At 46.8% G+C, this 27617-nt stretch overlaps 1 protein-coding gene across 4 annotated transcripts; it reads right to left on the reverse strand.

Moving 5' to 3' along the window:
* Positions 1-1142: 1142 nt before the first annotated feature.
* Positions 1143-26429, reverse strand: MST1 (macrophage stimulating 1). 4 transcript variants are annotated; one of them, XM_082214526.1, is made up of 18 exons: positions 25338-26429; positions 23842-23974; positions 23131-23243; positions 22536-22650; positions 21678-21814; positions 20082-20202; positions 19275-19393; positions 17859-18018; positions 17581-17711; positions 16553-16655; positions 15213-15349; positions 14329-14364; positions 14035-14146; positions 13637-13714; positions 11971-12117; positions 9696-9838; positions 2538-2677; positions 1143-2148 (listed from the first exon to the last, which is right to left on the reverse strand). In XM_082214526.1, the coding sequence occupies exons 1-18, from the start codon at positions 25387-25389 to the stop codon at positions 1987-1989; spliced, it is 2139 nt and encodes a 712-aa protein (XP_082070652.1). In that variant the 5' UTR covers positions 25390-26429; the 3' UTR covers positions 1143-1986. The 4 variants fall into 4 exon arrangements, with proteins under 4 accessions (XP_082070652.1, XP_082070651.1, XP_082070654.1 ...); XM_082214525.1 differs by having other exon boundaries at positions 17859-18021; XM_082214528.1 differs by having other exon boundaries at positions 9732-9838; positions 25338-25774.
* Positions 26430-27617: the final 1188 nt, after the last annotated feature.

The raw sequence follows: 27617 nt of genomic DNA on the forward strand, positions 1-27617 counted from the left end.
ATGTGTACTGCCCAATCCTATTCATGCTTGGAATTTATTCCTAGTATATTCAATGGGCTTTTTCTAAGGCAAGGGCAGATAAGATTGATCAGTTTACCAGTCAAATCATGATAGGGTTTTGTTTGTTTGGTGTATTAAAAAAGCACACAGATTTGCTTGTTGCTGTTTTCCAAAACAGGAAATGCAAAGATGCGTCTTTTATTTAGCACAGTGGTAACTGTATCTGTTCTCCATCTCTGATGGTTCCTCATCCTCCTGGGGGGAAAAGTGACAAATGAGGTGCCACAGAGTTCTGTCCTGGGCCGATTATTGTTGTTCGACGTCTTTATGAATGACTTGGAGAAAGGCATTGAGGTGGTGCTCATCAAATCTGCAGAATGACACCAAACTGGGAGGGGAAACTAAAAGACAGAATTTGGATTCAAAATGACCATAACGTATTGGAGAACTGAGTCCAAACTAATACAATGAATTTCAATAGGGACAAATGTAACGTTCTGCCCTTAGGCAAGAAGAGCCAGCTGCACAAATATAAAATGGGGTTGTGGGCTCAAGCCCCACATTGGACAAAAGATTCCTGCATTGCAGGAGGTTGGACTAGATGACCCATGTAGTCCCTTCCAACTCTACAGTTCTATGAATATACAGTATGTGTAAATAACCATATATCATAAAGACACCACAGTCTCCACTGTGCCTCATTAACAAAAGGAAACACAAACCCTGAGTAAGCGCCTGGAACCCTGGTAATCTCGCATCACTTGGAGATTAGGGTGGCATGCGTCAATATTATTACTATACTATACTATACTATACTATACTATACTATACTATACTATACTTAGAGCCTTTTTTCCATTGGAAAAGTAAGTTACTTTGTGAGTTCCCAGGCACTGATAAGGTCAGCCATGCATTGAGCTTCAACAGTGTTAGAGCATCATGCTTTGCATTAAGTATTGCCTGTACTCTGTTATTAATAGTTTCAGAGGAACTTTGAACTGTTTGTTCAACTTCGCCCTGTTTGTTGCCCTTCGGAGTCAGGACTTAAAAAGAGGATTTCATTAATGGTTAAAAAAAAATAGGTTACACAAAGCCTGAATAATGAAGCTTTCTTTCAGCCAATGAATTTTGACAAAAAGGAATGAATTATTACTATTAATTTATTACAAAGTTCTTTTTTAATGACATAATAATAATACCAACAATATGGAAACTTATTTTGTAACAAGAAAGACAGACAGATGGAAGTTCTTAGGAAACCCAGTGCCTTGCTTAGTGGGGGATGCAGTGACATGGAGCCTGCGGTGTGGACTCAGCCTAAATGACCGTCCCTGGGAAGGAGAGAGGGAAGCTTCCTTCAAAGAGATGGGAAAGTGTGTAAAAGAGCTACTGCAATGGGGTTGTCGCTGGAGAGAGAATGACACCAATATTATTTGTTCAAACCTTCTGAAAGTGTGTGTTTCTGTATGGAAGGTACATAATCAATGTAGAAGCCTGACTCGAAATGATTTTTAAATTAACTACACCTGGGATAGCTCAGGTTGTAGAGCATGAGACTCTGAATCTCAGGGTTGTGTGTTTGAGCCCCACATTGGGCAAAAAGATTCCTGCTTTGCAGGGGTTGGACTAGATGATCCTTGTAGTCCCTTCTGACTCTACAATTCTGTGATACATGGGATTGTGCTGCATTCAAACAAATTACTACTGTATAGGTTTGGTGGTGTTTTGTTCTATTGATATACCATGATGACAGCTATTCCTGTAGAAGGAGAAGAAAAGTGTGTCTGGGTTATGGCAGCATTTGTTTCAAAAGCATCACCTGTGTGTTCCAAAAGGGCAGGCTCAGGACAATGTTCCCCCAAAGTTCACAGCCTGGCTTGGAAAATGTCCTCCCATTTGGCAACACTGATCCTTATTAAAGGACCTCAAGGATGGTGATTGTGGAGGAAGGAAGGCTTCATGATGAGTTGGTTCCAGCCACACAGCTCAGCTCAACTTCATTACTTTGTTGATCCAGTCAACATAAAGGGAGACACGGATGAAGGTGGCAGGCTTCTCTTTGTGAGCGCAAACGCGGTTGGGGGTGATCACACCTTCCAACACCCAGCAGTCATGAGTCAAGCAAGCCAAGGGGCCTCCAAAGTCACGCTGCAGGTGTGTAGCAGAGAACAAAAGACAAATTCAGTTCAAACAAAACATGGCTCAGTGCCTGTAGGGCAGAGCAACACCATCAAGGCACAAGAGGTGGTTTTTCTTCTTCCTAGAATTTGCTCAAGTATTTATGTCTCCCCTTTCCCTGTCATGAGTTCCTTTATTTGTGGATCCCCTCATCCACTTCTTCCCTCAGAGGACTGTTTCCTGGTACAGATCTTAACCTTTCTAGCCTTTTCCTAACCCTGTCTCCCTTCCCTCTCTGCAGGTCCCTCCTTCTCTTGGGAATCTACATGAGAAGCAGGAGGAGGATACATGTCTCACCTCACATATCAGGGCACTCAAAGCAGCTCAGTTCAGCCCCTCACATACCCTGCCTTGCTTACCTCACAGGCTCCCACAGGTACGTTCAAGGGTGCCGTGCACAATTCACTCTCCTTCACACGGCCTCGAAGAGCCACATTGCAGTCTTGGTTGCTCAGGATTGGCAGCTTGGCCACATTTAGGACATTTTCATTACCAGTTCCTGCAGGGGGAGCAGAATCAGAGGCTTAGGACCAACGGTTGGGGGTCGCCCTGAGGGTGAGGGCAGTACCCTCCCCCAAAAAACTTTGTTTATGGCTTGCAACCTGGGTGGGTGGGGGGGTATGAAAGGAAAATTAGTGTGGAAGGAAAATTATTGGTTGCCTGTTTGGCTTCAGACCTATGATAATGGTGGGTACAAGGCTCCTGTTAGTGAGAGCTAGTCTAGGAGTCTCTGAACTACCCCAAGTGAGGGATGGGGGCAGGCTCCCTGGATGCTTGAAGAGTCTCTCAGAACCACGCTATGGGATGCAGGTATATTATACAATACTTTTTGTTTCTGTCTTTGGCAATAGTCTAATTTTAAGGTGCTAACCTAATTTTAACTTTTGTATTGTTTTATACAATGTTGACTTTTTGTACTTATTTATTTGATATTATGGTTGTTTCTAATAATATTCTTAGAACTGTTATCCTTATTGCTCATTTGATATGCTGTGAGCCACTCTGGGCACAGTCTCCTGGAAAAGTGGCATACAAATCAACAAATGGTGGTGAGGATGAACTGGCTTAGGCAACCTCCTGTATAGCTGGACCATGTCATGAGGGGCACACACTGTGAGGCAGGGTCAGTGAGTGGGTCCAGCATGCATCAAAGCTTTTTATTCGACTGGGGAACATAAGCTCTGTAGCTGATGTGGCAGAAGGAAGGAAAGTGAGAATAGATGGTGTCAGGGAACTGACATCAGAGGAAAGGGAGTTGGTAGGGCTCCCAGAGACTGGGAGAGAGTCAGCAGCCAAAGCAGGGACCAGCAGGGGGAGCGAGGGGTCTCTGGAGGAGGATCTCAGTAATGCTGAGAGAGACGCAGCAGCCCAGGCAGGAAACAGCAGGGGAGAGAAAGGGGTGAGAGACACGTCCAGCGAAAATAGCGGGGAGGTGTCAGAAGCAACTGTAGGGAGACCCATTCTTCGCCGGAAGCTGCCACGTCGTGAGTCCAGGAGACGCGCTTCCGTTAAGGAGCTTCTTTGCTGGAAAAGTTTCCGCAGGCAGCCACTGTCAGACTCTACTAGTGACTAGAGCAGACATGTCTGAGGAGCTCTGTCACACACAGAGGTTTGTGGAGCCGCACAAACTCTGAGGGGGCACAATTTTAAGCACAAGCAGCTAATCATCCCCTGACAGCAGTCTGACAGTCTCTGTACGCTGCCTGTGCAGGAGAAAGCATCATGAGCAACCCAGCCGGAACCGGAGAGGCAGGGGTTGGAGCTGGTCCAAGCTTGGAAGAAAGGTATCAAGCTCTGGAGGTCCAACTTGCGCTGCAGACGGCGAGGCTCGAGGAGAGAAGGGCTCAGGATGCAGACAAAAAGGGGAGAACCACTCAGTTCCCCAGAAAGGTACCAGGATTGGTGCAGAAGTTTGGGGGGGACCCCAAGGATTACCATGCCTTTAGGACAGAGATGCAATATGCCCTTAATGTGCAGTTTGATGAGTTCCCTGATGAGGAATCGCGAGTTGCTTTCGTAATTGGGCATCTTGAGAAGGGGGCGTGAGACTGGGTTCGACCCCTGATGGCAACGCACAATGATATCCTAAAGGACACTATGAAGTTCTTTCGTGCAATGGATATCATGTTTTCCAGCGATATTGAGGAAGGGGTGGTGCGCAGACAGCTAATGGCTTGCAAGCAGGGAAGCAGATCTGTCCGTGAGTACTGGACTGAATTTACCATGCTGATTCACAGATTGGGGTGGGATTTATCGGCGGCACCCATTCAGATGCTATTTGAAGAAGGTCTTTCTTCGGCTGTGAAAGACGAGCTGTCCCGGAGCCCCAGGGCGGTGTCTATGGATCAGCTGACCAAATCTGCGCTGACCATTGGAGCGCGCCAGGAGGCAAGAGCCTTGGAGAGGCGGGAAGGGAGAGGGGAACGTTGGAAGGAGTTCCGCATTCCAGACATTCCTGAGCCAGCTTTCCCGCCGGCAGAGCCGATGGAAATCGGAACAGCCCGCGCGCGCGCAGTTTCAAAGCCCAGTGAGGGGGCTAAGAAGGAGGGAAAAGGAGCCCGGAAATGCTATCTCTGCCAACAGCCAGGCCACTTTGCCAGAGTCTGCCCCCAGAGGAAGGAATGGCAAGGGATGGTGGGAGCTGTTGAGGGGGGAGAGCAGGGAGAAATGGAGCATGTAAAAGCCAACGCCTGGTTGCCACCGTCAGGGCACTGCAGCCAGGCCAAAGAGCAGTGAAAGTGCCCGTGCCAGAAGCTCCTCGACCTGCTCTAGTGATTGAAGTGTCGCTAGAGCTGCAAAATGGACACCCCCTAAAAATAAAGGCGCTGTTGGACTCAGGCAGCTCCTGCAATTTTATGAGCAAGGAGTTTGCTGCTGAACACCAGATACAGACTATCCCTTTAAGCAACCCCCTGCAGGTGACCACGATCGATGGCAGGGAACTGTTGGGAGGAGGAGTCAGCTTGCAGACCGTCCCAATGATAATGAGGGTGGCAAGGCACACAGAACTGATAGCGTTTAATGTGGCCACCTTGGGAGGCGCTCCCATTATTTTGGGAATGAGCTGGCTAGCCCTACATGATCCGCTGGTGGGCTGGCATCAAAGAGTGGTTTCCTTCGGTTCAGCACATTGCTTAGAACACTGCAGGGGGGAAAAGGGGTCAGCAGGGGCCCAAGCCACCCTGGCAGGGACTGAAGTAATGGAGAAGGGGAAGGTGCCACCACAGTATGCTGATCTCAGCGACGTGTTCAGCGAGAAGGAAGCTGACCAACTACCCCCGCATAGGCCCTTTGATTGCCAGATCAATTTACTCCCTGGAGCACAGCTTCCTGTAGGCAAGTTGTATGCCATGTCAGACAGGGAAATGCAGCAGTTGCGAGAGTTCATTGACAAGAACCTGAAGAGAGGCTTCATCAGAGAGTCCAAGGCAGCGGGGGGTAGCCCAGTGTTTTTTGTGGATAAAAAGCACACGGACAAGCCGAGACTTGTATGTGATTTCCGGCAGTTAAATGCAGTGACAGAGCCGGCGGCTTTTCCTATGCCCAGGATTGATGATATTTTGACCAGGGTGCAGAAAGGAAAGATTTTTACAAAGCTGGACCTAAGGGGGGCGTACAACCTGATACGTATAAGGAAAGGGGATGAATGGAAGACCACCATGTTCACCCCTTTGGGGGCATTTGAATACCTCGTTATGCCTTTTGGATTACAAACAGGCTCCGCGTGTTTTCAAGCCTTCATGAACCACGTACTGGGGCCTTTGCTCTACAAGAATTGCGTGGCCTTCTTAGATGACGTGTTGGTGTATTCAGAGAATGAGGAGCAACATGTGAGAGACGTCAGAGAAGTGTTGAGCAGGCTGCAAGCCAACAGGCTGTGGGTGAAACTGGAGAAGTGTCAGTTTCATACCAAGGAGGTGGAATTCCTGGGGTACCGCTTGTCAGACAAGGGGTTGGCCATGGACCCCGGCAAGGTTCAAGCAGTGCTGGAATGGAAAACACCCAAAACCAAGAAGGATGTGCAGAGGTTCCTAGGGTTTGGAAACTTTTATCGTAAGTTCATCCGAAACTTCGCCCACCTGACGGCGCCCATCACGGACTGTCTCAGCAGTAAAAAGAAGTTTGTTTGGACGGGGGAGGCGGAGCGAGCGTTTGAGGAACTGAAAAGGGCCTTCGCCTCTGATGAACAACTTCTGCATGTGGATTTACAAAAAAAGCTGAGGGTCGAAACAGACGCTTCTGACAGAGCCATAGGGGCGGTGCTTCTTCTGCAGCCGGGGAAGGAGGAGTCAGAGTGGCGACCGTGTGCCTTCTTTTCGCGAAAGCTGAACAAATCCGAGAGGAACTACACGGTGTACGACCGGGAACTTCTTGCGATTCATGAGGCCTTCCGGAGATGGAGGCACCTGCTAATTGGTGCACAACATAAGGTGCAAGTGTGCACGGACCATAAGAATCTAGAGTATTGGAGAACTGCGCGAGTGCTCAACCAACGGCAGTTGAGATGGGCCCAGGAGTTCTCCAAATTTAACTTTGAGATTTGTTACGTGCCAGGCCCAGAGAACGTTAGGGCGGACGCTCTCTCACGCAAACCTGAATATTTGGAGGGGGAGGGTGCACCCGAAGAGATCCATGTCATTCCCGAGGACCGCTGGGTGTGTGGGGCGGCATTGGTGGGGCAAAGGGAACTGGTAGAGGGAACGGTGCAGGATGAATACGCCCAGGACAAACTCAGGGGTCTCAGGAGGGAGGGAGACAAACCCGGGGGTTTTGAGGAGAGAAACGGGGCGTTGTACTACAAGGGAGCGTTATATATACCTGAAGGGGAATTGAGGGAAAAGGTACTCAAGCAACTGCACGATAGCCCCACAGCAGGGCATTTTGGGCAACACAAAACCATGTGGCTGGTTACCAGGGAATTCCGGTGGCCCAAGGTCAGGGAAGATGTGCGGGAGTATGTGAGAGGGTGTGACCAATGCCAACGAGCCAAGGGGGAGAGGCGGGCACCGGCAGGTTTATTAGAACCACTACCCACGCCGGAAAGGCCATGGGAGGCAGTGGCAATAGATTTCATGACTGATCTGCCCAGGTCCAGAGGGAAAACAGCCATCATGGTTGTGGTAGACCTGTTAACCAAGATGGCCCACTTTATAGCCTGCTCACATGCGGTCACAGCGGAAGAAACCGCTAAATTGTTTGTGGAAAATGTGTTTAGGCTGCATGGCGCCCCCTTGAGGGTGGTTTCTGACCGAGGGAAACAATTTACTTCCAGGTTCTGGAGGAAGCTCATGAGCTTATTGCATGTAGAGGTGAATTTCTCAACTGCCCGTCATCCAGAAACCAACGGGCAGGCGGAAAGAGCTAATGGTGTCCTCCAGCAATATTTGAGGTGTTATGTGAATGACAGAGAGAATGATTGGGTGGAGAAGCTGGCGTTGGCAGAATTTGCCTACAACAATGCAGAGAACGTGTCCACGGGGATGAGCCCCTTTTTGGCTAATCACGGGTGTCATCCCCGAGCCTTCCCAGGGGGGGAAGGGGAGAACTGGAGCGTTCCAGCTGCAGAACAGTTCGTTGAAGAAATGGAAGCGATCCATCGCCAGCTCCAACTTAATTTAAACAGGGCGAAGGAGGAATATAAGAGGCAGGCAGACAAAACCAGAAGGGAAGGGGAAAGCATTAGGGTGGGGGACCAGGTGTGGCTGTCCACCCAAGGGTTACCATTCAAAGGGGGTTGTAAGAAGTTAAGACCCAAAAGGCTGGGCCCATTTGAAGTCACGCAGCAGGTCAACCCAGTGGCTTTCAGACTCCGGTTACCGAACCACATGAAGCTGCACCCAGTGTTCCACAGGTCGTTGCTGTCACCGTATAAAGGGGACAGAGAAGGGAGGGTCAATAGGGGACCAGCTATGGAGGAAAAAGAACACAGCTACCATGTAGCGGAGATTCTCGATTCCAGGTGGAAGGGAGATCAAGTAGAGTATTTGGTAATGTGGGAAGGGGAGCCGGAGTCGGAAAACACCTGGGTCATGGCAGAGGATGTAGATGACGAGGTTTTGATAGAAACTTTTCATCAGAGATTCCCTCGTAAACCTCAGCCAGTGGCGAGGTTCCGGAGGGAATACTTCGCCACCACCGACGAAGAAGAAGAGTTGGAGGGGTTCTCTGATTACGAGGCGGAGGAGGATTCAGCGAGCCGGAACGAAAACCGATGGAGGGAAATGTTCGAGACGTCTGAAGATGAAGAGGATTCTTTTCGGGGTTTCAGCTCCTCACCGCCCAGAGGAGAGAGTAGGGGCGGGGGGGAAGGGGGCCCTGGAGGGGAGGTGGATGTCAGGGAACTGACATCAGAGGAAAGGGAGTTGGTAGGGCTCCCAGAGACTGGGAGAGAGTCAGCAGCCAAAGCAGGGACCAGCAGGGGGAGCGAGGGGTCTCTGGAGGAGGATCTCAGTAATGCTGAGAGAGACGCAGCAGCCCAGGCAGGAAACAGCAGGGGAGAGAAAGGGGTGAGAGACACGTCCAGCGAAAATAGCGGGGAGGTGTCAGAAGCAACTGTAGGGAGACCCATTCTTCGCCGGAAGCTGCCACGTCGTGAGTCCAGGAGACGCGTTTCCGTTAAGGAGCTTCTTTGCTGGAAACGTTTCCGCAGGCAGCCACTGTCAGACTCTACTAGTGACTAGAGCAGACATGTCTGAGGAGCTCTGTCACACACAGAGGTTTGTGGAGCCGCACAAACTCTGAGGGGGCACAATTTTAAGCACAAGCAGCTAATCATCCCCTGACAGATGGAATTAGAGAGTAGCCACTAAAGAAGTTCCTGGCAAATTGGAAGGGTGAGTGGCTGCCAGACCATGATTCTGTTTAGAGAACTGAAATGTGTGTTGTGTGGGGTTGCCTTTCAGAAAAGTTCAGAAACTACAGTTGGCCCAATATAAGACTACAATATTTCTAACTGGGACTGAGTGATTCAGTTATATTACTCCAGAATTTTGTTAGCTGCGCTAGTTCTCAGTCCATTTTCAGTCCCAATTCAAAGTGCCAGTATTAACCTTCAAAGTGCTGAATGGCTTAGGACCAGGTCAGATCAAAGATGGCCTCCTTCCACATTTATATACCTGGACCTTGAATGTTCTTCAGTGGCCTTTCTTCAGGTGCCCCCACCAAGTGAAGCAAGATGGCAGACTGCCTGGGGGAGGGGACTCCACAATGGTAGCACTCGGTTGTGAAGTGCCCTTCTCAAAGAGACTCACCTGGTACCTTTGATATGATAAGTTAAGCACCAGATAAACACTTAAAACAAATTCCCAAATCTGAGGTTTTAGTGTCCTGAACCACTATTTATGTGCTGTATATTTTAATTATCTGCTTCTATTCTTATTTTAATACTGTTATGCTGCGCACTCTTGTTTCAATGATACAAAATAAGAGAGAAAAATAAAAAACAGTCACCCAGATAACAATCTTACTGAGTGGCCTTGTATAAACATAATAAATAAATAAATAAATCATCTACCCACCAATTGTTCCCCAATACCCTTTTTCTGAGACTGTACCTCTGGTGTCTCCCCATCCTGCAATCTCACATACGGTGTTCGCAGGCACAATGTAACGCTCAGGGGGAAGACAGATCAGTGCCACACGCTGATTCAGAATTGCTGGCCTTCAGGAAGGAAGGAAGAGGCTATAAAACCACAAATATTCAAATAAGAGAGCCAAGATAATGTCACTACAAGTTGCTGGCTGTGCCAGCGTCATGCCTGTGGCCGACTGCTCATGAAACTGCATCGCTTACCGTACTTTTCCATTTATAAACTAGGTTTTTTTACTTTAAAATAAGGTTAAACATCTGGGGGCATCTTCTACACGGATAGTGAAAGTGCCCATTTTCTAAATTTGGGGTCCCCAAAAGTAGGGGGCATCTTATACATGGGGGCCTCTTATACATGGGAAAATACGGTGTGGCAATAGCTGCCACACATAACTATCAGCAGGGAGTAGATCCTGTAAGAGATGTCGTTGGGCTCCAGCTCCCATTAGCCACAGCTAGCATGACCAATGGTCAGGGGTGCTGGGAACTACAGTCTGACCACTTCTGGAGGGCCATTCCTGGGTCAGGTCCATTCTGATTTAGGTTGGTTCAGTTTCTGAGTTAGGAGGATATTCAAAAGTTATCAGTAGAGGCAAAGTAGGGTTGGCTAGCCTTTCAAGAGGGGTGATGTAAGTAAGATTCCTACTACTGGCAAGGGCTGTTGATGAGCAGTGAAGTCCCTTCTGTTGTGTTTCCATTATTGCATGGCATAAGAGCTTTGAGATATGGAGACAACCACACATCTCACTGAAATCCACTACAGGTGAGAATTACAATCCCATTTCCCTGGAACTCCCCAGGGAAGAGGAGTCTCAAAATTTGGCTTCCAGGAGGACATCACAGTTGCTAGGCCCAGGAAAGGGAGGTGCCTGTCAATCAGGCAGAGGAGAAACAACATCTTCAAAACCTAAAACTGATGCTGAATTTAGCCTTGTCTTGAATATCCTGTCCCACCTGTTAAACACTCCTGTTGAAATCCATCCATCCATCACATCACATCACTTTATCTTTCTCATCTGCCAACTCCCTCTTGCACATATCACTGCCCTCACAGACTGCTCCCCTGAAAGCTATAGTTCTCCACAGAATGAACCACAGGAGTAGAATTCTAGCTGAAGAACAGAAGATGGTGTCCCAACTTCCAAGGTGGTAGGAGGCACTCTACACTTGAGCCATCATTTAGTGTTATGCACCTAGGCCAAGAGGCAAGCCAAACAAAAAAATATATTGGCGTCTACTATAATAATAATAGTGTGTGTGTGTATATCTTTTGATGTAATAATAATAAATTATCTGTTTTCTGTTAACCTAACACAAAAAGGAGCATAGGAAGCTGCCTTATACTGAACCAGACCTTTGGCCTACGTAGCTCAGTTCTGTCTGCTTCAACTGGCAATGGGGTTCCAGACTGGAGTCATCCCAGCCCTATAGGGAGATGCCTGGGATTGAACCATGCATGCAGAACAGATGGCCCATCACTAAGCTATGGCCCCGCCCCTATTTAAAATAAAGGTTAAATGCCAAGACCCCAAGATAAGAACAACTAGGCAGGCTGGTCCCCCGACCCCAGATTGGGCTGTGGAATTGCACTGGCAGGTATGGAACACCCTCAGTCTTCCATGCACTGCTCAGTCCCACCTCATTCTGCTAAATGTGTGCATTTATGGGGGGTGACGGTCATCATTCCCTTTCCAAGACTTGAAGGTTTCACAGTATCCAGTTGGACTATCCAATGTCAATGAGGGTGGTCTTCTCAAGAACCAATGTACACATATTCAAGAATGTGCAAGTGCAATGGGTAAATAGGATCCATCCACATCTTCAGACAGAGCTGGGGAACCTGAGGCCCTAGAACGATATCCAGGCCTCTCTATCTGGCCTCAAAACTCTCTGCAGTTCACACACACTCATTGGCCCAGCATCACACCACAGGTGTTTTTGCCTGCCTAGAATGTGTCATTGAATTTTGAGGGTGCCTCTTGCTTGTCTGGATAGATGTGTGTAGAAAGTAGATGGCTGTACAAAGATAGAATTTACATTTGTTGCTCTGCCCACCTTTGCCTCTGGAACTGTTTGCCATTGGCACATTGCCTGGAAAGGGATGCAGGCTGAAAAACATTCCCCACCCCTGTTTTAGGATACAAAACATGGAAGCCACATCCATTCTGTAGTAGACACAGAGCCCATCTCCAAAAGGCACTCACCTCTCCAGTTTCAGCATCACCAGAAGAGACTCGGAGGGGCCACACACAATCTTGGAGATAGGAATGGCCTGTTTGTCAGGGTCGTTGGGACCAGGGTTCCTAAAGAGTGTCCCAAGCCAGACTTGATAACCAGACAAGTCAGCTTCACTGCCAATAAGAGGAACACAGTTATCATAGGAGTCCAAAGATTGCAATCCTAAGTGGCAGCTTCCCTACTTGAGCTCCTTTATAAGTGTGTTATGACTGCACAAAGGAGAGGGCTTCTTTGGTGTTAGCATCCCAACTCTGGAACATCCTCCTCAGATAGGCTTGACTGGCTATGACATTACAGTCGTACTTTGGCTCCTGAACACCCTGGGAGTCGAACATTTTGGCTCCCAAATGACCAAGAACCAGAAGTGAGTGTTCTGGTTTTCAAACTTTTTTTGGAAGCCAAACGTCCGGTGCAGCTTCCACTATTGTTTCCGACATGCCTGAGCAATCAGGAACCAATTGGATGCCACACCTTAGTTTCCGAACTTTTCAGTAGTTGAATGGACTTGCGGAACGGATGCTCTTGTCTTTCCAGACATTTTACATTTGTTTATAGTTTACTTTTTGGTTTTAGCTGTTGCTAACAGAGGTCACAGCAAAAGCATATTAAGACAAGCCATACTTTTTTTAAAAAAATGCAGTTTGCAGCTTCCTCCTTTGAAAGCAAACGTGAAATGGATTTACATTTCCTGAATGCAACTCTGGGACAGGAACTGAAGCTGCTGTTGACTGAGTGCTTTAAATGAGCTGTGCTAGCTCAGCTTCTACAAACCACGTGCCCTTTGGATATTTTGGACTACAAGTTTCCTCAGCCCTAGCCAGCATGGCTGACTGGAGTTGTAGTCCAAATCATCAAGAGTTGGGGAAAGCTGAGCTAGGGTGTTTCTTTACCCATGGCATTCCTCCCCCACCTTTGCAGAGGCTATTTCCATCTAGGACAGGGGTCTGCAACCCGTGGCTCCAGAGCCGCATGTGGCTCTTTTACACCTTTGCCGTGGCTCCGAGGGGAGGAGGCGCATTGTGTGCCCACTGTGGCGGGTGCTGTACTGGCTGTGACGTCGCATGGGGGCGGTGCATGCATTAGTCACGCACCATCCCGACTTCACCTTCCTGCCCGCTGTCAGATCGGAGGGCAGCGGTGCGCATGCTTTAAATGTTGCAATGGTTTTGCAGCTCCCAGGTTTTTTTTCCTTCGGAAACAGGTCCAAGTGGCTCTTTTTGTCTTAAAGGTTGCAGACCCCTGATCTAGGATAAATGACTGGCCAACAGTCAATGGTTTCAGCAAGGTGGCCCCTCAGCAATTTTCTGTGCAGTATCAGGAATTAGGCTCTGCCACAAAACAACAGTACAGTGGTACCTCGGGTTAAGAACTTAATTCATTCCGGAGGTCCATTCTTAACCTGAAACTGTTCTTAACCTGAGGTACCACTTTAATGGGGCCTCCCGCCACCGCCGCGTGATTTCTGTTCTCATCCTGAAACAAAGTTATTAACCTGAGGTACTATTTCTGGGTTAGTGGAGTCTGTAACCTGAAGCGTCTGTAACCTGAGGTACCACTGTACTGCCTTTCCCAAGGGGCACCAGAAGGAGATAGCGCAGGAAACCTCAGAGGAAAGCCAGATAAAATGCTTACCAGGAAGAGAAACACTGGCGTGTGCTAATGACCCACTGCTCATTCACCAATGATCCTCCACAGAAGTGGACTAATTCCCTGTAAGACATATAATACAAAAAACCCGATCAGCTTGCCAGCCTGTTGCTGAGAACTTTCCCTTTTGCAGTGCTTTCATTGCTTGGAACACACAGTGAGAGCTGAGTAACGAAGACGAAGGATAAATGAAATGAGGCGGTATCACAGGGCTGAAATCTCCCCTTGAAGCCATTGGATTACTGAGGTGGCTCTTTTCCCATCAGCGCTTCCTGCTGGACAGATTCACTCTGATTTCTTCCCCATGGCAGAGGTGTCCAGACCACTGAAAATGTTTCATCTTCCTTATGGAACTCTACCACCAGCATTCGTATATTTCTCACCGATTGCGGATGCTGACCGTCCAAGGCGAATTCCCAGGTCGCCCGCCCACAATACGAGCCCGAAGCTGCACTCGTTCGTCCCTCCTGCCACATTGGTCAAAGACCACGTTATCTGCAACCAGGAATGTGAGAACGAAGTCAGGCACAACGCTCTCAGTGGTGAAAAGCAAAACAAGAGACTTCAGCGTCCAAAGCTTGTTGGCAAAGTCCAGGTTCCCCAGCCCAGCTGCACTCCCTTCTCATCAGAACTGCCTCCTTCCCAACTGTCACAGGCATCAGGCACAGGAGACTTACCCGGGTTCAGCAAGTTGGACAGCTTATTGTCACCAGCTAAAAAGAGGAAACATAGGGCTGGTTTACATGTGCAAACACAACACTTGCTTTCTGTACACCATTTGATCACTATATACTTCAGGGCTGGTGAACCTGCAGGCCAAATCTATCCTGCCAAGTCTCTGCAGGTGGCTGCCAGCCCTCAGTAAAACTGGATGCCCCATCTCAACTCTATGCAAGAAAAGGGCAATTTTAATCTACTCATACTCAGGAACAGACCACACTCATCCCCATCACAGCACTGGGCTGAGAGAAGAAGTTAAATTTCTCCTTGATGCTGTTTGTTGCAATGGGATGATTTGTCCAGCACAGCACTAAGCTGTGGGAAGAGGTTTAATGCTGATCAACTCCATAATGGAGAAATTGTCCTGCTTCAATGCTAAACTGAGAAGAATGGTGTAACTCTCTCCTCTCAGCCCAGTGCTGTTAACAGGGTGATTTTAATCTCCAACCACATGCAATCTTCTACCACATGTGATCATTTTTGCATGTTTTGGAATGCTGAAACAGAGCAACAGTGTGCTTTACACCTTTCCAGGCCCTCTTCAAAATAGGTGTAGGGGGTCAAGCTGGGGTTTAAAATATGAAATACAGAATGTGTGTGTCAAATGTTATTCCAATATCAAAATGCCCAAGGGGGTTGCTGTGTTGCACACAAACCTACAAACTAACCAATACAGAACAGGCAAGGTAAGCCAAAGGCTTCCCTCCATAGAGTGCACAAAACAGCTGGCAGGGGATGCAAGTTGCCCACTATTGGTCGAACTGCCTGGGAGTGACCAGGACAGGGGGGTCCTGTTCATCATGACATTGGCCTAACTCTCAAAATTGGCTCAGAGACTCACCACATGGCTTAATAGCACAGTAATCAAACTGAGTTTTCTGATCCATGGTGTAGCACCAGGGGCCATGGCTGTCATTGTCAGGGTTGCGGCAATAATTTTCTTCAAGATGCACAGTGGGGAACATGACAGGGAAGACCCTAGGAGAAAGAACGGGCAACCATCCCTTCAGCACATGAACACTTGACTGCCTCTTGTTCCCTAAACCCCCAAGGCCTATCTGGAAGAATTCCTTGTCATGCAACAGATACCCCACTTTCAGTTATTTGTTGTGGTTGATTCAGACATTTGGGAGCACCTGCATTGAGCAGGTATTTGCATTTCCCAGCATACAAATGACAATATTTATATTGTCGGGGTGTGTGCATTCCCCCCCCCCCACAGCTAGTGATACCATCTCAAATGTAATTGCAGAAGCAACATAACATAATGTGCACTAGGCAGAAGTGGTTAATTTTTGTATGTTTTCTTCTTTTCTTTAGAATAAAAGCCAAGCTAAGCCACTCATATGTGGAAGCACCGACTCAGGTAGTTATCCGCAATTTTTAAAGTGATAAACACTGGCAAGGCTACAACATCCCACTCCAATATCCCATTTTGTGGAGCTTCTCATTTTATTTTATTTTTCAAATTTAGTTCTTTGAGGGCTGTGTGCTCCTTTCTCCAGTGCTAGTACAGATTCCCCCCACAATAAGACAATCCCTCTTCCTCACTGTTGCTACACAGGGATGTGGTATGGTGCCAAATGTACTGATTCTGTACCAATACAGTGGTGCCTCGCAAGATGAAAAGAATCCGTTCTGTGATTCTCTTCGTCTAGCGGTTTTTTCGTCTTGCGAAGCAAGCCCATTGACGGATTAGCGGATTAGCGCTATTAGTGGCTTTTAGCGGCTTTTAGCGGCATCTCTGCTGATCGGATCAGCTGATAAGCAGCTTAGTGGCTTAGAAAAAGGGGGGAGGGGAAAAAACCAGCAGGAACTCGCAAGACATTGTCGTCTTGCAAAGCAAGCCCATAGGAAATTTGTTTTGCAAAGCACCTCCAAAACGGAAAACTCTTTCGTCTAGCGAGTTTTCCGTCTTGCGAGGCATTCGTCTTGCGGGGCACCACTGTACAGTGCTGGCAGGTTCAGGTAACCTGAAACATTAAAAATTACAAAGACGTGCACTTTATTTTACTCTATTCTATCCCCCCCCCCATTTATTTTGGGGGTGTACAGGGCTTACAGGTTTTGGGAAAGGAATTGATGGCTAGGCCCCAAAATCCGGGGGGGGGGGCAGGCTCTTTACCTTCAGAACTCATATGGATGAGGGCAGAAATTTAGGACAGACCATCACATACTCACTGTGGTTTGTGAGGTGACTGCTCTTTCCACTTCTGGCAAGTGATTCCCTTCCGGGTTTTACTAACGGTGCCTCGATATTCGACTCCATTTCCATGGTAACAGTCTGTGAGGACAAATGACCCACCTGAGTGCCATTGCCTACTATACACTTCAATATCATCTCTAACACAGCAAACTGTAAGGATATAAAAACAGCCTGGTGGATCAGGGCAATTATCCAGCTAGTCCAGCCTCCTGTTCTCACAGGGGGTAACCAGATGACTATGAGGAGCCAAGGAAGCCATCCCTGTTGTTGTTGCTGTTGAACCACCCTGAACAATTAATCAGCAAACCCGGCAACCTCACTGTTTACCTGCTAACTCTAGGTCATTTATGAACAAGATAAAAAGCACAGGTCTGGATACTGATCTTGGAGGGACACCACTTTCTCCATTGGAAGAACTTTTCCATAATCCCCACTCACTGCTTCCTGTTTCTGAACCAGTTATTGATCCACAAGAAGACCTCTAAAAAGGAGACTCAGCGTCACGGGCCCCGGTGCCGTTGCTTTGCGAAAGTCAATTGCAACTGAGAGTCAAGTGCCAGCTGGACAACTTCTATCTGTTTGCTTCTTGGCATTTCCAAAGAACTCAAAAAGGTTCGTGAGGCAGGACTTAGCCTTACAGAGGCCATGTTGGTTTGACTTCAGCAAGACTTGCTCTTTTATATAGTTAAGTGGTTCTATGCTTGGTAGCTGTAAACTTGGAAACCTGCATTGCAGCTCTGTCAAACCCTCCAATACCAAATCACATACAAAAGCTTTTTTTATGGTGATGTGATATAATATAATATAATATAATATAATATAATATAATATAATATAATATAATATAATATAATATAATATAATATAATATAATATAATATAATATAATATAATATAATATATTGGCACTACCCAGACTTGAATAGAAAGAGAAAAGAAAGAATCGCTGTTGAAAGGATCCCACTCGATCCCAGCTCATCATACCAGTCCATCCAGCTCTCACCTTCTGTCTGCACATCCTCAGCACAGCGTTTGATTTGCAAGCAAAAGGCTGTCCTCATGTTGGGGAGGCTAGTGAAACACCAAGGGGCCTCTGAGCCATCCGGATTCCGGCAATAATTCTCCTTAAGGCCCCTAGAGATTGCAAGACAGAATATCAGCAGCTTCCTCACCTGCCCACAGAAGCACCAAAAGACTCCTATCTGGGCTCAACTTGCACCTGGAACTTCTGGGAACTGGGCAAATTCAAGAATCCCTCCATGTTGCTGAATAAGGACCTACTTGCACTCATATTTCTCAGGCAGGAAATGGTGACGGTGAGGCATCTGAGAGTCCCAGCGTTGGCAGGGGATTCCTGTTGCAGTGATGTTCACTTTGCCTCGATAGTCTTCTCCTTTCATCCTGAAGCAGCTGGTTGTAGACGGAAGGTGTCGGCGCTTCTCTACTTCCAGGGGTGGAAAAAGGAAATCAAAGCCACAATTATTTCAAAAACCAATTTTACCACACCAATATAGTAGCATACATCATAAATAAGACAGAAAAAACATAGCTACAAAACTAATTCTAAACACACTTCCAAGGTCTTGTGAGACAAAATTTCAAGTTACTCATTGGGGAGAGGGTTGCAGCTGAAGGTTCAAAACTGATATTTTATGTATGTGCTTACATTCTGGGTGTTTTTTTAAATTAATGATGATCCGTTTCAGAATTGATCTTTAGACTTTCAAGACAGCATTTTACAGACTTCACAGCAAAATGCAGATTTGTGTGCATCACCAGTTTTGGGAGTGGAAGTTTTGGGGTAGGAGGTCGCGTGCATCAGGTAGATGCTGAGGTGAAGATAAATGGGAATTTTTCACCTTGGGCACCTGTGCATATTTAACCACCTATAGCTGAGTCCCTGCTAAGTGAATTTAGGATTGTTCAGTGTGAGTTTCTACGGACATTTGCACACTCCCCTTGAGAACAAACATATCATTGCCAAAGCTCATTGTCACTGGCTCTTGTGTGGACCTTGGGTTAAGGTGGGCCCAATCTTCTCTATCGAACTGAAAGGGAAAGAGGTGTCTGTTGCTAAATGGCTGCTCTGCCCTCTTCTCCCTTTTCATTCCATAACAACATGTTGTACTCCCTGTCCTCTCACATCAGCAGGTGAAACAAGCCCAAAATTTATTGGCTCTCAAATCACTAATAACAGTGGTGGGGACAATGCCACCTCAAAGGGTGAGCAGAAGAGGGAAACCCAGCAGGCAGTTGTCAACCTGCTGAATTTTTCTTAGGAACAGATTTCACTCAGTAGCATACCCTTCAAGACAATACTCTCCCTATTGTTGCTATCAGGTGAACCCTGAAATCAGGGGTGGAGGAAAAGGGGTGCGGTGGGAGCGGGTTGCCCTGGGTGTCACCACTGAGGGGGGTGACAAAATGCCAGGCGGCACTCACCGCTGGGCCTGCAGCGCACCTGGGAATGACGCGGTGGCTTGGGCGCCCGCAGGCTACACACTACCCCAAGCGGTCCACCTGCCGCCTCCCCCTCAGCTGTAGGACGGCTGAGTGGGAGGAGGCAGGCAGACTCCTTGGAGGCCCCACAGAGTGTCCTGCCCTGGCTGGCCCCGCTCCTGGATGCAGGGCACACGCGTCACCCCAGGCGCCCAATCGGCTTGCTCCACCACTGCCTGAAATCTCAGGAGGACTTACTGCATTTCCGAATGTGGCAATATTCTCGCTCCTTAGTTGGATCTGTTGTGTAACACCAAGGACGCTCGGAACTGTCAGGATTACGGCAGTAATTGTCATCTAGGTCTTTATCGGGGTATCTTTAAGCAGCAGGAGAGAGAAGGAGGATGTGTGTGAAACCATGTGCACATTGTTTCTATTTTCACTTGCTCGTACAGCAAACCTTGATTTGCACCTCCTGCAGGAAGACAACAGGGCAGCTCCTGCTTCTGTCTTGGCCTGTCCTATTTGAATATGTCCCATCCGATATGCGCACATTTCACTGGATGTCAGGACTGGATATCCCCCACTCTGAACAAAGGAGAGATGCAAATAACAAGCACCACAGTGGCTGGTGTAGGCACCTTTTTCCATTGTTGGGGGGGGGCATGCCCACACCTTTCCCTCTGCTCTTTTAAATGTGGGAACCATTTTGTGCTATGCAGACACTCTACAAAGCAGCCATTTTGTGACCAACAATATTTTCTCAAAATTCTAAATGCGCCCACTAGCCAATTTCTGTTACGGGCAATAATAGCCTAGTAGTTCACTGTGAGGCACCAGCGTAGCTTGGGGCAGATTCATAGCTGTCAACGTTTCCCTTTTTTAAAGGGAAATTCCCTTATTCTGAATAGGATTCCTCGCAAGAAAAGGGAAAAGTTGACAGCTATGGGCAGATTCCCACGTCTGCCAAAAAGCTCCATAATGAGGAGCTCCCCAGTCACTTTATGATGTGAAATGTCCCTACCCTGCCCTTTAATATGTTTCCCAAGGACTGGAACTTAGTACTTGTTTGGCTGGTATGGGTGCCTGTGAGGGTGCTGCAGGTCCCATCGTTGGCACTCTCTGCCAGACTCAGTGTGATCCACGAAGCCACGATAGTCCTCCCCGTTACATGACAGACATGCCACTGCAATTCAAAGACAGACAGAGAGAGTCACTGCAGAATGAAGCTGCTCAAGCCTCACCTGACACCTCAGCTGGAAAGGTGAGGAGAGGACACATTCTGTAAAAGTTACTGGCATGAGCAAACCCCATAAGACATGAGCAGATGAGCAAAACCTGAGCAAGCAAAGTTTGCCCCAGGGAGCTGGTTTGAGGTGTCCTGAAAGGGCAGTGAAATATACTCGGAGTCACGTAGTGATTTCATGCTCTTTATTGCAGCTCGTAAACAGTGAATGAATTTCCACCCCAAACCTCAGGCCTTATATACATTATTTGCACAATGGGTCCCGTGTGATTGGCTGACTCTGCTTCCCTCCTGGAGCCTGATTGGGCTGCTCCTGCAGGCCAATTGGTGGTTGCATTCTAGGTTCCTACTGACCTAATAGGCTGATTAACTTCCTCCTGAGGCCTGCAGGACCAGCCCAATCAGGTTGTTGTATTCTAGGACACCAGGCAACTTGAGCAGACGCCAAACAAGCAAGATCAGACGGAGACAAGAAATGAGACTCCTGAGACCTAAGCAGATATCAGACAACACAAGCAAAGCGAGCTGACAAGAGCCAGCATGCAGTGAGATGAGAGAGGACACCAGACTGGACGTAGGTTGATAACCATCAGCGCCATCTCATACAAATAAACACGCAGAGACACCAGGCAATGCCAGACATCAGACACAAGCAGGTCTCAGTATCATTGCACCATATTTAACCTTGATGCTTCTTGCATGTTGCTTCAAAATCTGCAGCAGATACCGTACAGCTAGCAAGACTAAATTTCAAAGGGGGAATTCACGGTCATCTTCAGTTATAGACAATCAAATTAAAATAACTGGGTAGTGTCCACCTAAGGTTTATGCAGAACAGGCGCATTAAAATTAATGGACCTAGCTTAGTCATGATCATTGATTTCAGGAGGTCCACTTTTGAGTAAAATACAACCCATTGTTTGCACAATCGCAGCAAGCTGGTGCTGGCCCAGAAAATATGTCCCCCTAATCCACAAAATTGTGTTCCCACATGGCAATCATGGGGCTCAGCATAAAGGGGGAACAAAAGTCCAGACTAGCTGTTTTCATTACTGACTCTGAGGAATTTTACCTACCGCTGGGTGAGTGCTAGTCAGAGACAAGATATTGGGCTAGTTCATGGAATTAATTAAAAATGACGTTGGAAGAGGCATCACTTGATTTGAGAATTCAACTGGCTTCTTTCACCTGAAAGGCTACAATATTGGGTCTATTTTTCCAAAATTATTGGAGCATTGAACCTGGCAATACCAGTGCTTCAAATGACATTTTTGTCCTTGAGATGTTTGAAACTGAAACCTCAGTAGTGCAAATGCATATTTGCCAATAATTGTAACTTTGTGAATAATTATGTGAGATTAGTCAGTGGCTCAGCGAGTGAGTGGTATGCAGGTTTCTCAAGCCAATCTACATACCATTTTCACATTTCTTGATGCCACAGCTTTGGTGCCGGGTTGTAGGGTCAGTTGTGTAGCACCAAGGGCCATCCTCATCATCATCAGGATTCCGGCAATAATTTTCTTCCAACCCATTATATCGTGATGGGGAAAACCTTATAGAACAGAGGCAGAACTGTCAGGCTCAGGCAAATGTTCCAAACCAAAAGGTTCCTTTTAGCAATTAATCTAGAACTCTCTGCAAAAATCAACCCTCTGTTTTATTCAAACAGAAACTTCAATTTTGAAGCCACAATTAATTAAAACAAAAGTTAAAATACAGTTGAACAAGTAATTAAAATATGGTTTGCTCTGACAACAGTCCAGCAATCAGCACAGTCAATCCATTCACTTTCAAAGGCTTGTTTGAATATGAAGGTCTTAACAAACAACTCCCATCATCCCTGATCATCATGCTGGTGGCTAGGACTGATGGGAGATGGAGTCCAACAACATATGGAGGGCCACAGGTTCCCTACTCCTGCTCCTGGTCCTGCAATGTTCAACAATGGACATTTCTTAACTCATCCAACACACACACAAGCACTGGGAAATAATAATAATAATAATAATAATAATAATAATAATAATAATAATAATGCGACAAAACACCAAACGTTAAAAACTTCCCTAAACAAGGCTGCCTTCAGATGTCTTCTAAAAGTCAGATAGTTGTTTATTTCCTTCACATCTGATGGGAGGGCGTTCCCACAGGGTCGGCGCCACTACCAAAGGGTACAGTGGGACCATGTTCTCACTATTTACACTGCACCTGTATTATGTTGTTGTTTTAGGGATTTATATTTCACTCTTACTTCGTCCCTCATAAAGATTTACCTGTGGTCGTGCGGAGTCTTTTTGCCCCAATGTTGACAGGTTTTCCCCTTCTCAGTCACCGACTGGTTCCCTCTGTAGCTTGTCCCATTTCCCATGATGCAGCGCCTTATGTAACCTGTGGAAGGGAGAGATGATAAGTGATGGAGATACTCATAAAGCTCATGCACAAAGGCACAGGACATCTGAGCACAGCAGGGCAGTGTAACTGGACTTCTGTCCTTTGATAAATTCCAAGGTGGCGTGACACAAGCGGATTAGCATAGAGCAAACGTTAGTTGCCCCCTCTTTTTCCCATACTCCACAAAAACAAGTGGGGGGTTCTTAATAGGTATTTTAACTCTCAGCCCCCACCCTGGCCTGCTCCTTGCTGCCCACGGTCATCTCCCTCTTGACCTGCTTAAGTGAGTGCTCTCACTTACAGCTCACCCAATCATTGAACAACTTTTATTCTCCAAATTGCAGCAGAGTCATTTCTCTGTTTTGAAATAAACACATCTGTTGACTGAGGGCCGCTTCAGAACATACTTCCATTGCACATTTGTGATGATTCCTCACATTCCCTTTCCTTGCAAAGTCCAAGTCTGCGCCATCCTACCTTTTTTCTGGTAGAGGTCATAGTGGACATTCCTCTGCAACTGAGTGTGGGGTGTATTCTGGGTGAAATTCAGCAGCTGGCATCGATTACTGTGCAAGTTGTAGTGGAAGGCTCTGGAGGAGCAACCGCAGAATAGTCATTGGCCCAGAAAAGCAATCAGAGTATCCCATGTCCTATTTTGGCATTTGCTTCCATATACAACAGATTCCCAGTTACCCTAGCTTCTGCTTTCCATTGTTATTTGAATTCTATCTGGGCCGCCTCCTCACACCTCTGCTAATAATAAGCATAAAAGTCTTACTGTGTTCATAAATTATTTCGGCAGTCCTGACAGCAACTATGTATGGTAAGTCAATATTATTCCTATATTCCAACTGTGAAGGTAGAGATGCTGAAGCTGAGATAGCAGCTTCCTGTAGGCCACCAAGGCTAGATAAACCAAAGACCTAGATTTTAATTTTGTTACATTTCTATCCTGCCTCCCCACCCCGACCACCACAGAACCTAAGGCAGTCTACCTGTGATTCTCAAGTGGCCTCCCCATGCAGGCACTGACCACCAGACCCAGACCTGCTTAGCTTTAGCAAGGTGATGGCCTTGCGTGCCTTCAGACCATCTCCTGGGACCAAAGGCAGGTCCTTCTGTTCATCCCAGTATGATTCTGTAGCTCCTGTGCCCTTGTGCACCCAGTGTTCTGGCTTTGCCTCTTACCTGCAGTCAAGCCACAAGACACAACCCCGTGCACACTCTTCTAAGGCCTTGGGCTGCTCCACCCTCTGGTAGGACAAATGGACTAGCTTAGTCGCTTTTAGTTTCTGGAAGTCATTCAGAGGAGAACGCTGGCCTGGAAAGACATTTTTAAAATGCACATTGCTCTGGCCCCTTGAAAAGAACCGAGAATCCAACCAGCTTCAGAAGATGCAGGGCACAATCCAGAGAAACAAGCAAGCAAGCAGGGCTCCTAACACTTAAGATGTGATCTTCTAGCAGTTTGTGAAGCCAAGGAGTAAGGGACAGTTTTGGAGCTGGGGATGGAGAAATCTGTCAGTTTTGGTTTCTTTCCATTTCTCATTTTTCCCCAGTCTTAAATTCTGTTCTCCTCATTTACACATTGCTTTGCAATTTTTTAAAAAAAAAGAAAAAATCATCTGCAAATTTCTCATAATATACACAGTTTTGGAAAGCAATTTCTCCTGATATAATATTAATGTTATCTTTCATTAATATGTGGGGGGGGGGGTTGCACATTTTAGTTGAGTACATTTTTTTTGCATGCATTAGCTATAGAACTGCATTGCCAAATTCAGACCCACTGAATGTTGGTGATGAATCTGTCGAAGGCTCTTGAGCCCCGCCAAGGGAGAGAGGGAGGCAGAGACACTACCTAGAAGTCGGGCCAGATTCAACTCAGTTGTTGCTCTAGCCGGAACCAGTGCAACAAGTCCCACCAGCACTATGAGGCTGTTCCCCTCTCTCCTCCCTCCATGTGCCTCCACGCCCCCTCCAAATCAGCTCTGGGAGGTGAGGGAGTCTGGAGAAGCCCCAAAGCAGGGCATGGAGGAAGGAGAGGAGAGATTGTTCTATCTAGCAAACAGAAATACCTGCACAGATGAAACAACCACCTTAGCACAATTTTGAGTTCCACCCATTGTGTTTGCTCTTAGCAATTGCTTCTTGCTTGCTTATCTAGAGCTCTGAGGGGACATGAGAGATTGGGATAGCAAGAGTTGGGAGGAAGACAAGCCAGTTCTCTTCCTCACTCTGCTCAGATTGTGTGCTTCAACAGGACTAGAGGCTCTTCCAGACAGCCTGCTTTTTGAACATCCATTCCAATTCACATGCACAAAGCTTACACTGTGGTTAATGTTTACTGCGCATTTGTTTTTGATTTGCTCATGGGGAATTATACAACCACACGCGCATAATTCACCATTTGCTTGCAGTGTTTATAAGTCTTCCTGTTAATCAAGTGTTTGTCCCACACTTTTCAGCCTGTTTTCTCATCACTTTCCAAACCACAAGGGATTTGTCACACTAGAGCACTTTAATCCACTGTAACCATGCAAACCTAAATTTCCAGTATAGAACTGAATCCGTCCCATAAAATACTGACAGTTCGGAGGTGGCCCACAGTGGAAGCCCCTCACCAGGAATTCTTACCCATCTCTAGTCAGCATATACTCAGAAATGGGAGAGAAGTTTCTTACCTGTGCTGAAGGTACAGCTCAACAGAAGGACCAGAGCACTCACGGCCTGCATGATTCCCACCGGCAGCACCAGCCTTCCCAACTTGGCTAAATGGATCAGCCAGCTGGGCTGTGCACACAGGACTATCCCAGCAGGAAGCAAAGGCACAGAGCCCCCCTGCCCCACTAGCCAAATATTTACCCAGAGCTCACGTGTCAGGAATAATTCTGGAGGAGGGAGAGGTTTAGAGGGCCTGGGTTACAGTTGCTCATGGGAGACTTATCTGAGTGGACCTCCTTAAGTATCTCTCCACTCTTTCTTTCCCAGCTCCTTCAACCAGTGGGGTGGCCCCTTCCCCAGGTCCCAGCTGACACAAAACACTCAGAATATTTTCTTTTTAAAAAATCAGTATGATGCAATGTCAAGTTAGGAAATTGCTCCCACCCAGTCCGAGCTGGCCCTGACTCAGGAGCCTTCCCCTTCCTGTAAGTGGCCTGATGGGTGCTACGCCCCACATTCTCAGAAACCTTCCCCAGTGAACAAGCCCCAATGGAGGAAAAAGCTAAAAAAAGGAAAGAAAGAAAGAAGAAGAAGAAACAGCCAGCACAAAGTGAAGAGCAAGAGCCTATGGAGACTGTTTGCAGGGTTATAACTGGAACTTCAAGCCGAGGGCAGCCACATCCACAAAGGGATAAAAGAAGGCACTTCAGAAGAGCAGAATCCCTAAAGGAGTGGGCAACAGAGCAAAAGAGAGACTTACAAGGAAGTGCACAGCCTGGGGGCAGAGAATGAGGATGTGCACCTTAAATGGATCAAAGCTCTATGTTCTTTAGGCCGTATCTGAAGAAAAGCAGTACCTGCTGCTTTCTGCCTACTTTGCAGCTTTAAAGGCATGTGGCCAGGAAACCAAGGTCCACTGGGAAACTGTTGTTTACACACCCACACACCCACTTCATGCCAAAGTGGAGACCAACTTGGTCCCATCCCTTGGCCAGAGAGGGAGCAGCTGCAGGGAGCTTGCTTCAACCTTACATGCTAGAAGAAAGCTCTTATTCAAACTTATTTGAAATAACACTTATAAGAAATAGTGTCTGAATTTAGTTTTTTCCCTTGTCCTGCCCAATCCCTTTTCCTTTTGGGCTGTGTCTTTTAGACTGAAAGTTCAAGGGTGTGGACTGTCTTCTTATGATTGTTGTAAGCTGCTCTAAGAGCCCTTTAAAAAAAGAAGAGGAGCAAAGTAAAAATGCTTTTTAAAACAAACAAGTGAATGGGGGCGCTGCCAAGATAATGTGTGGCTATTTACACAGTCTAGGAACAGAGAAGTTATTGCTGAGAATATGTTGATTTGGAAAATAGATATCCCAACCAATTTTGTTTCCTTGAATGTATTTGCATACACATGAATCAAAACAAGGGCAATTCCAAGTTAGATTTAAGCCACCTTTTCCTCCTGACAAGCACAAATTCAATAGGTAACGCTTTCTCCAACAATAACAGGGCATGCACCTGTTCAGTTTCTTTCCATTATGCATCAGTACAACGTTGAAAGGCACTGTCAATGTCACACCTGAGGTACACCCTGACAGCATGTTCCTAAGCGTATTTGCTTACAAGTACTACTGAGTTCAATGAGACACTCTAGTTAGGGTGTAACCCCAAACACATTTACTAACAGCTAGATCTTATCATGCACACATGGGATACTTCCAGAAAGGCCTTTGTACAGATTTCTGGGAATATGGGAACACCATTTAGGTTGCCAACTATTTAGTTCATTTTTATATGTTTACCATCATGACAGACACTGGATGCTATGCATCTGGCACTGAACTGTGTTGAATTGTCTAAACAATCAGGCCTGGTTTTTCTCAGTGTGTGATTGGCACACTAGCCTTCATGCACTTCTGACCCCAGGGATGGACACTGCTTGCCATTCACACCAATGGGCAGAGCTTCACACAAAATGCACATGGGCTGTGGTTTTTGTCTCTCCCCTCTGAAAGCCCTGCCCTTTATTTCTGTACCCATACACATGCATCTTTAAATATGCAATTCACCGGAAATACAAAATAGCAAATGTTACTAGTCCTTAGTTATCATGCTTCACAATAGGCTTGTACTTTCAAGGGGTGGAGGGGAGGGCAATATCCATTTAATTTTTTAAAAAAACAACACTGAGGTTTTGTGAAAGAGTGGCATTTACCTACATCAATCTGGAATTTGATTTGGTGGAGCTGAAGTAGGAGGTGGAAACGCACAACTGCAATGAAATGCAATGAAATATTGAAATCATTAGCACA

The sequence above is a fragment of the Podarcis vaucheri genome (assembly GCF_965113315.1).
Source record: "Podarcis vaucheri genome assembly, chromosome: 2".
Taxonomy (NCBI): Eukaryota; Metazoa; Chordata; class Lepidosauria; order Squamata; family Lacertidae; genus Podarcis; species Podarcis vaucheri.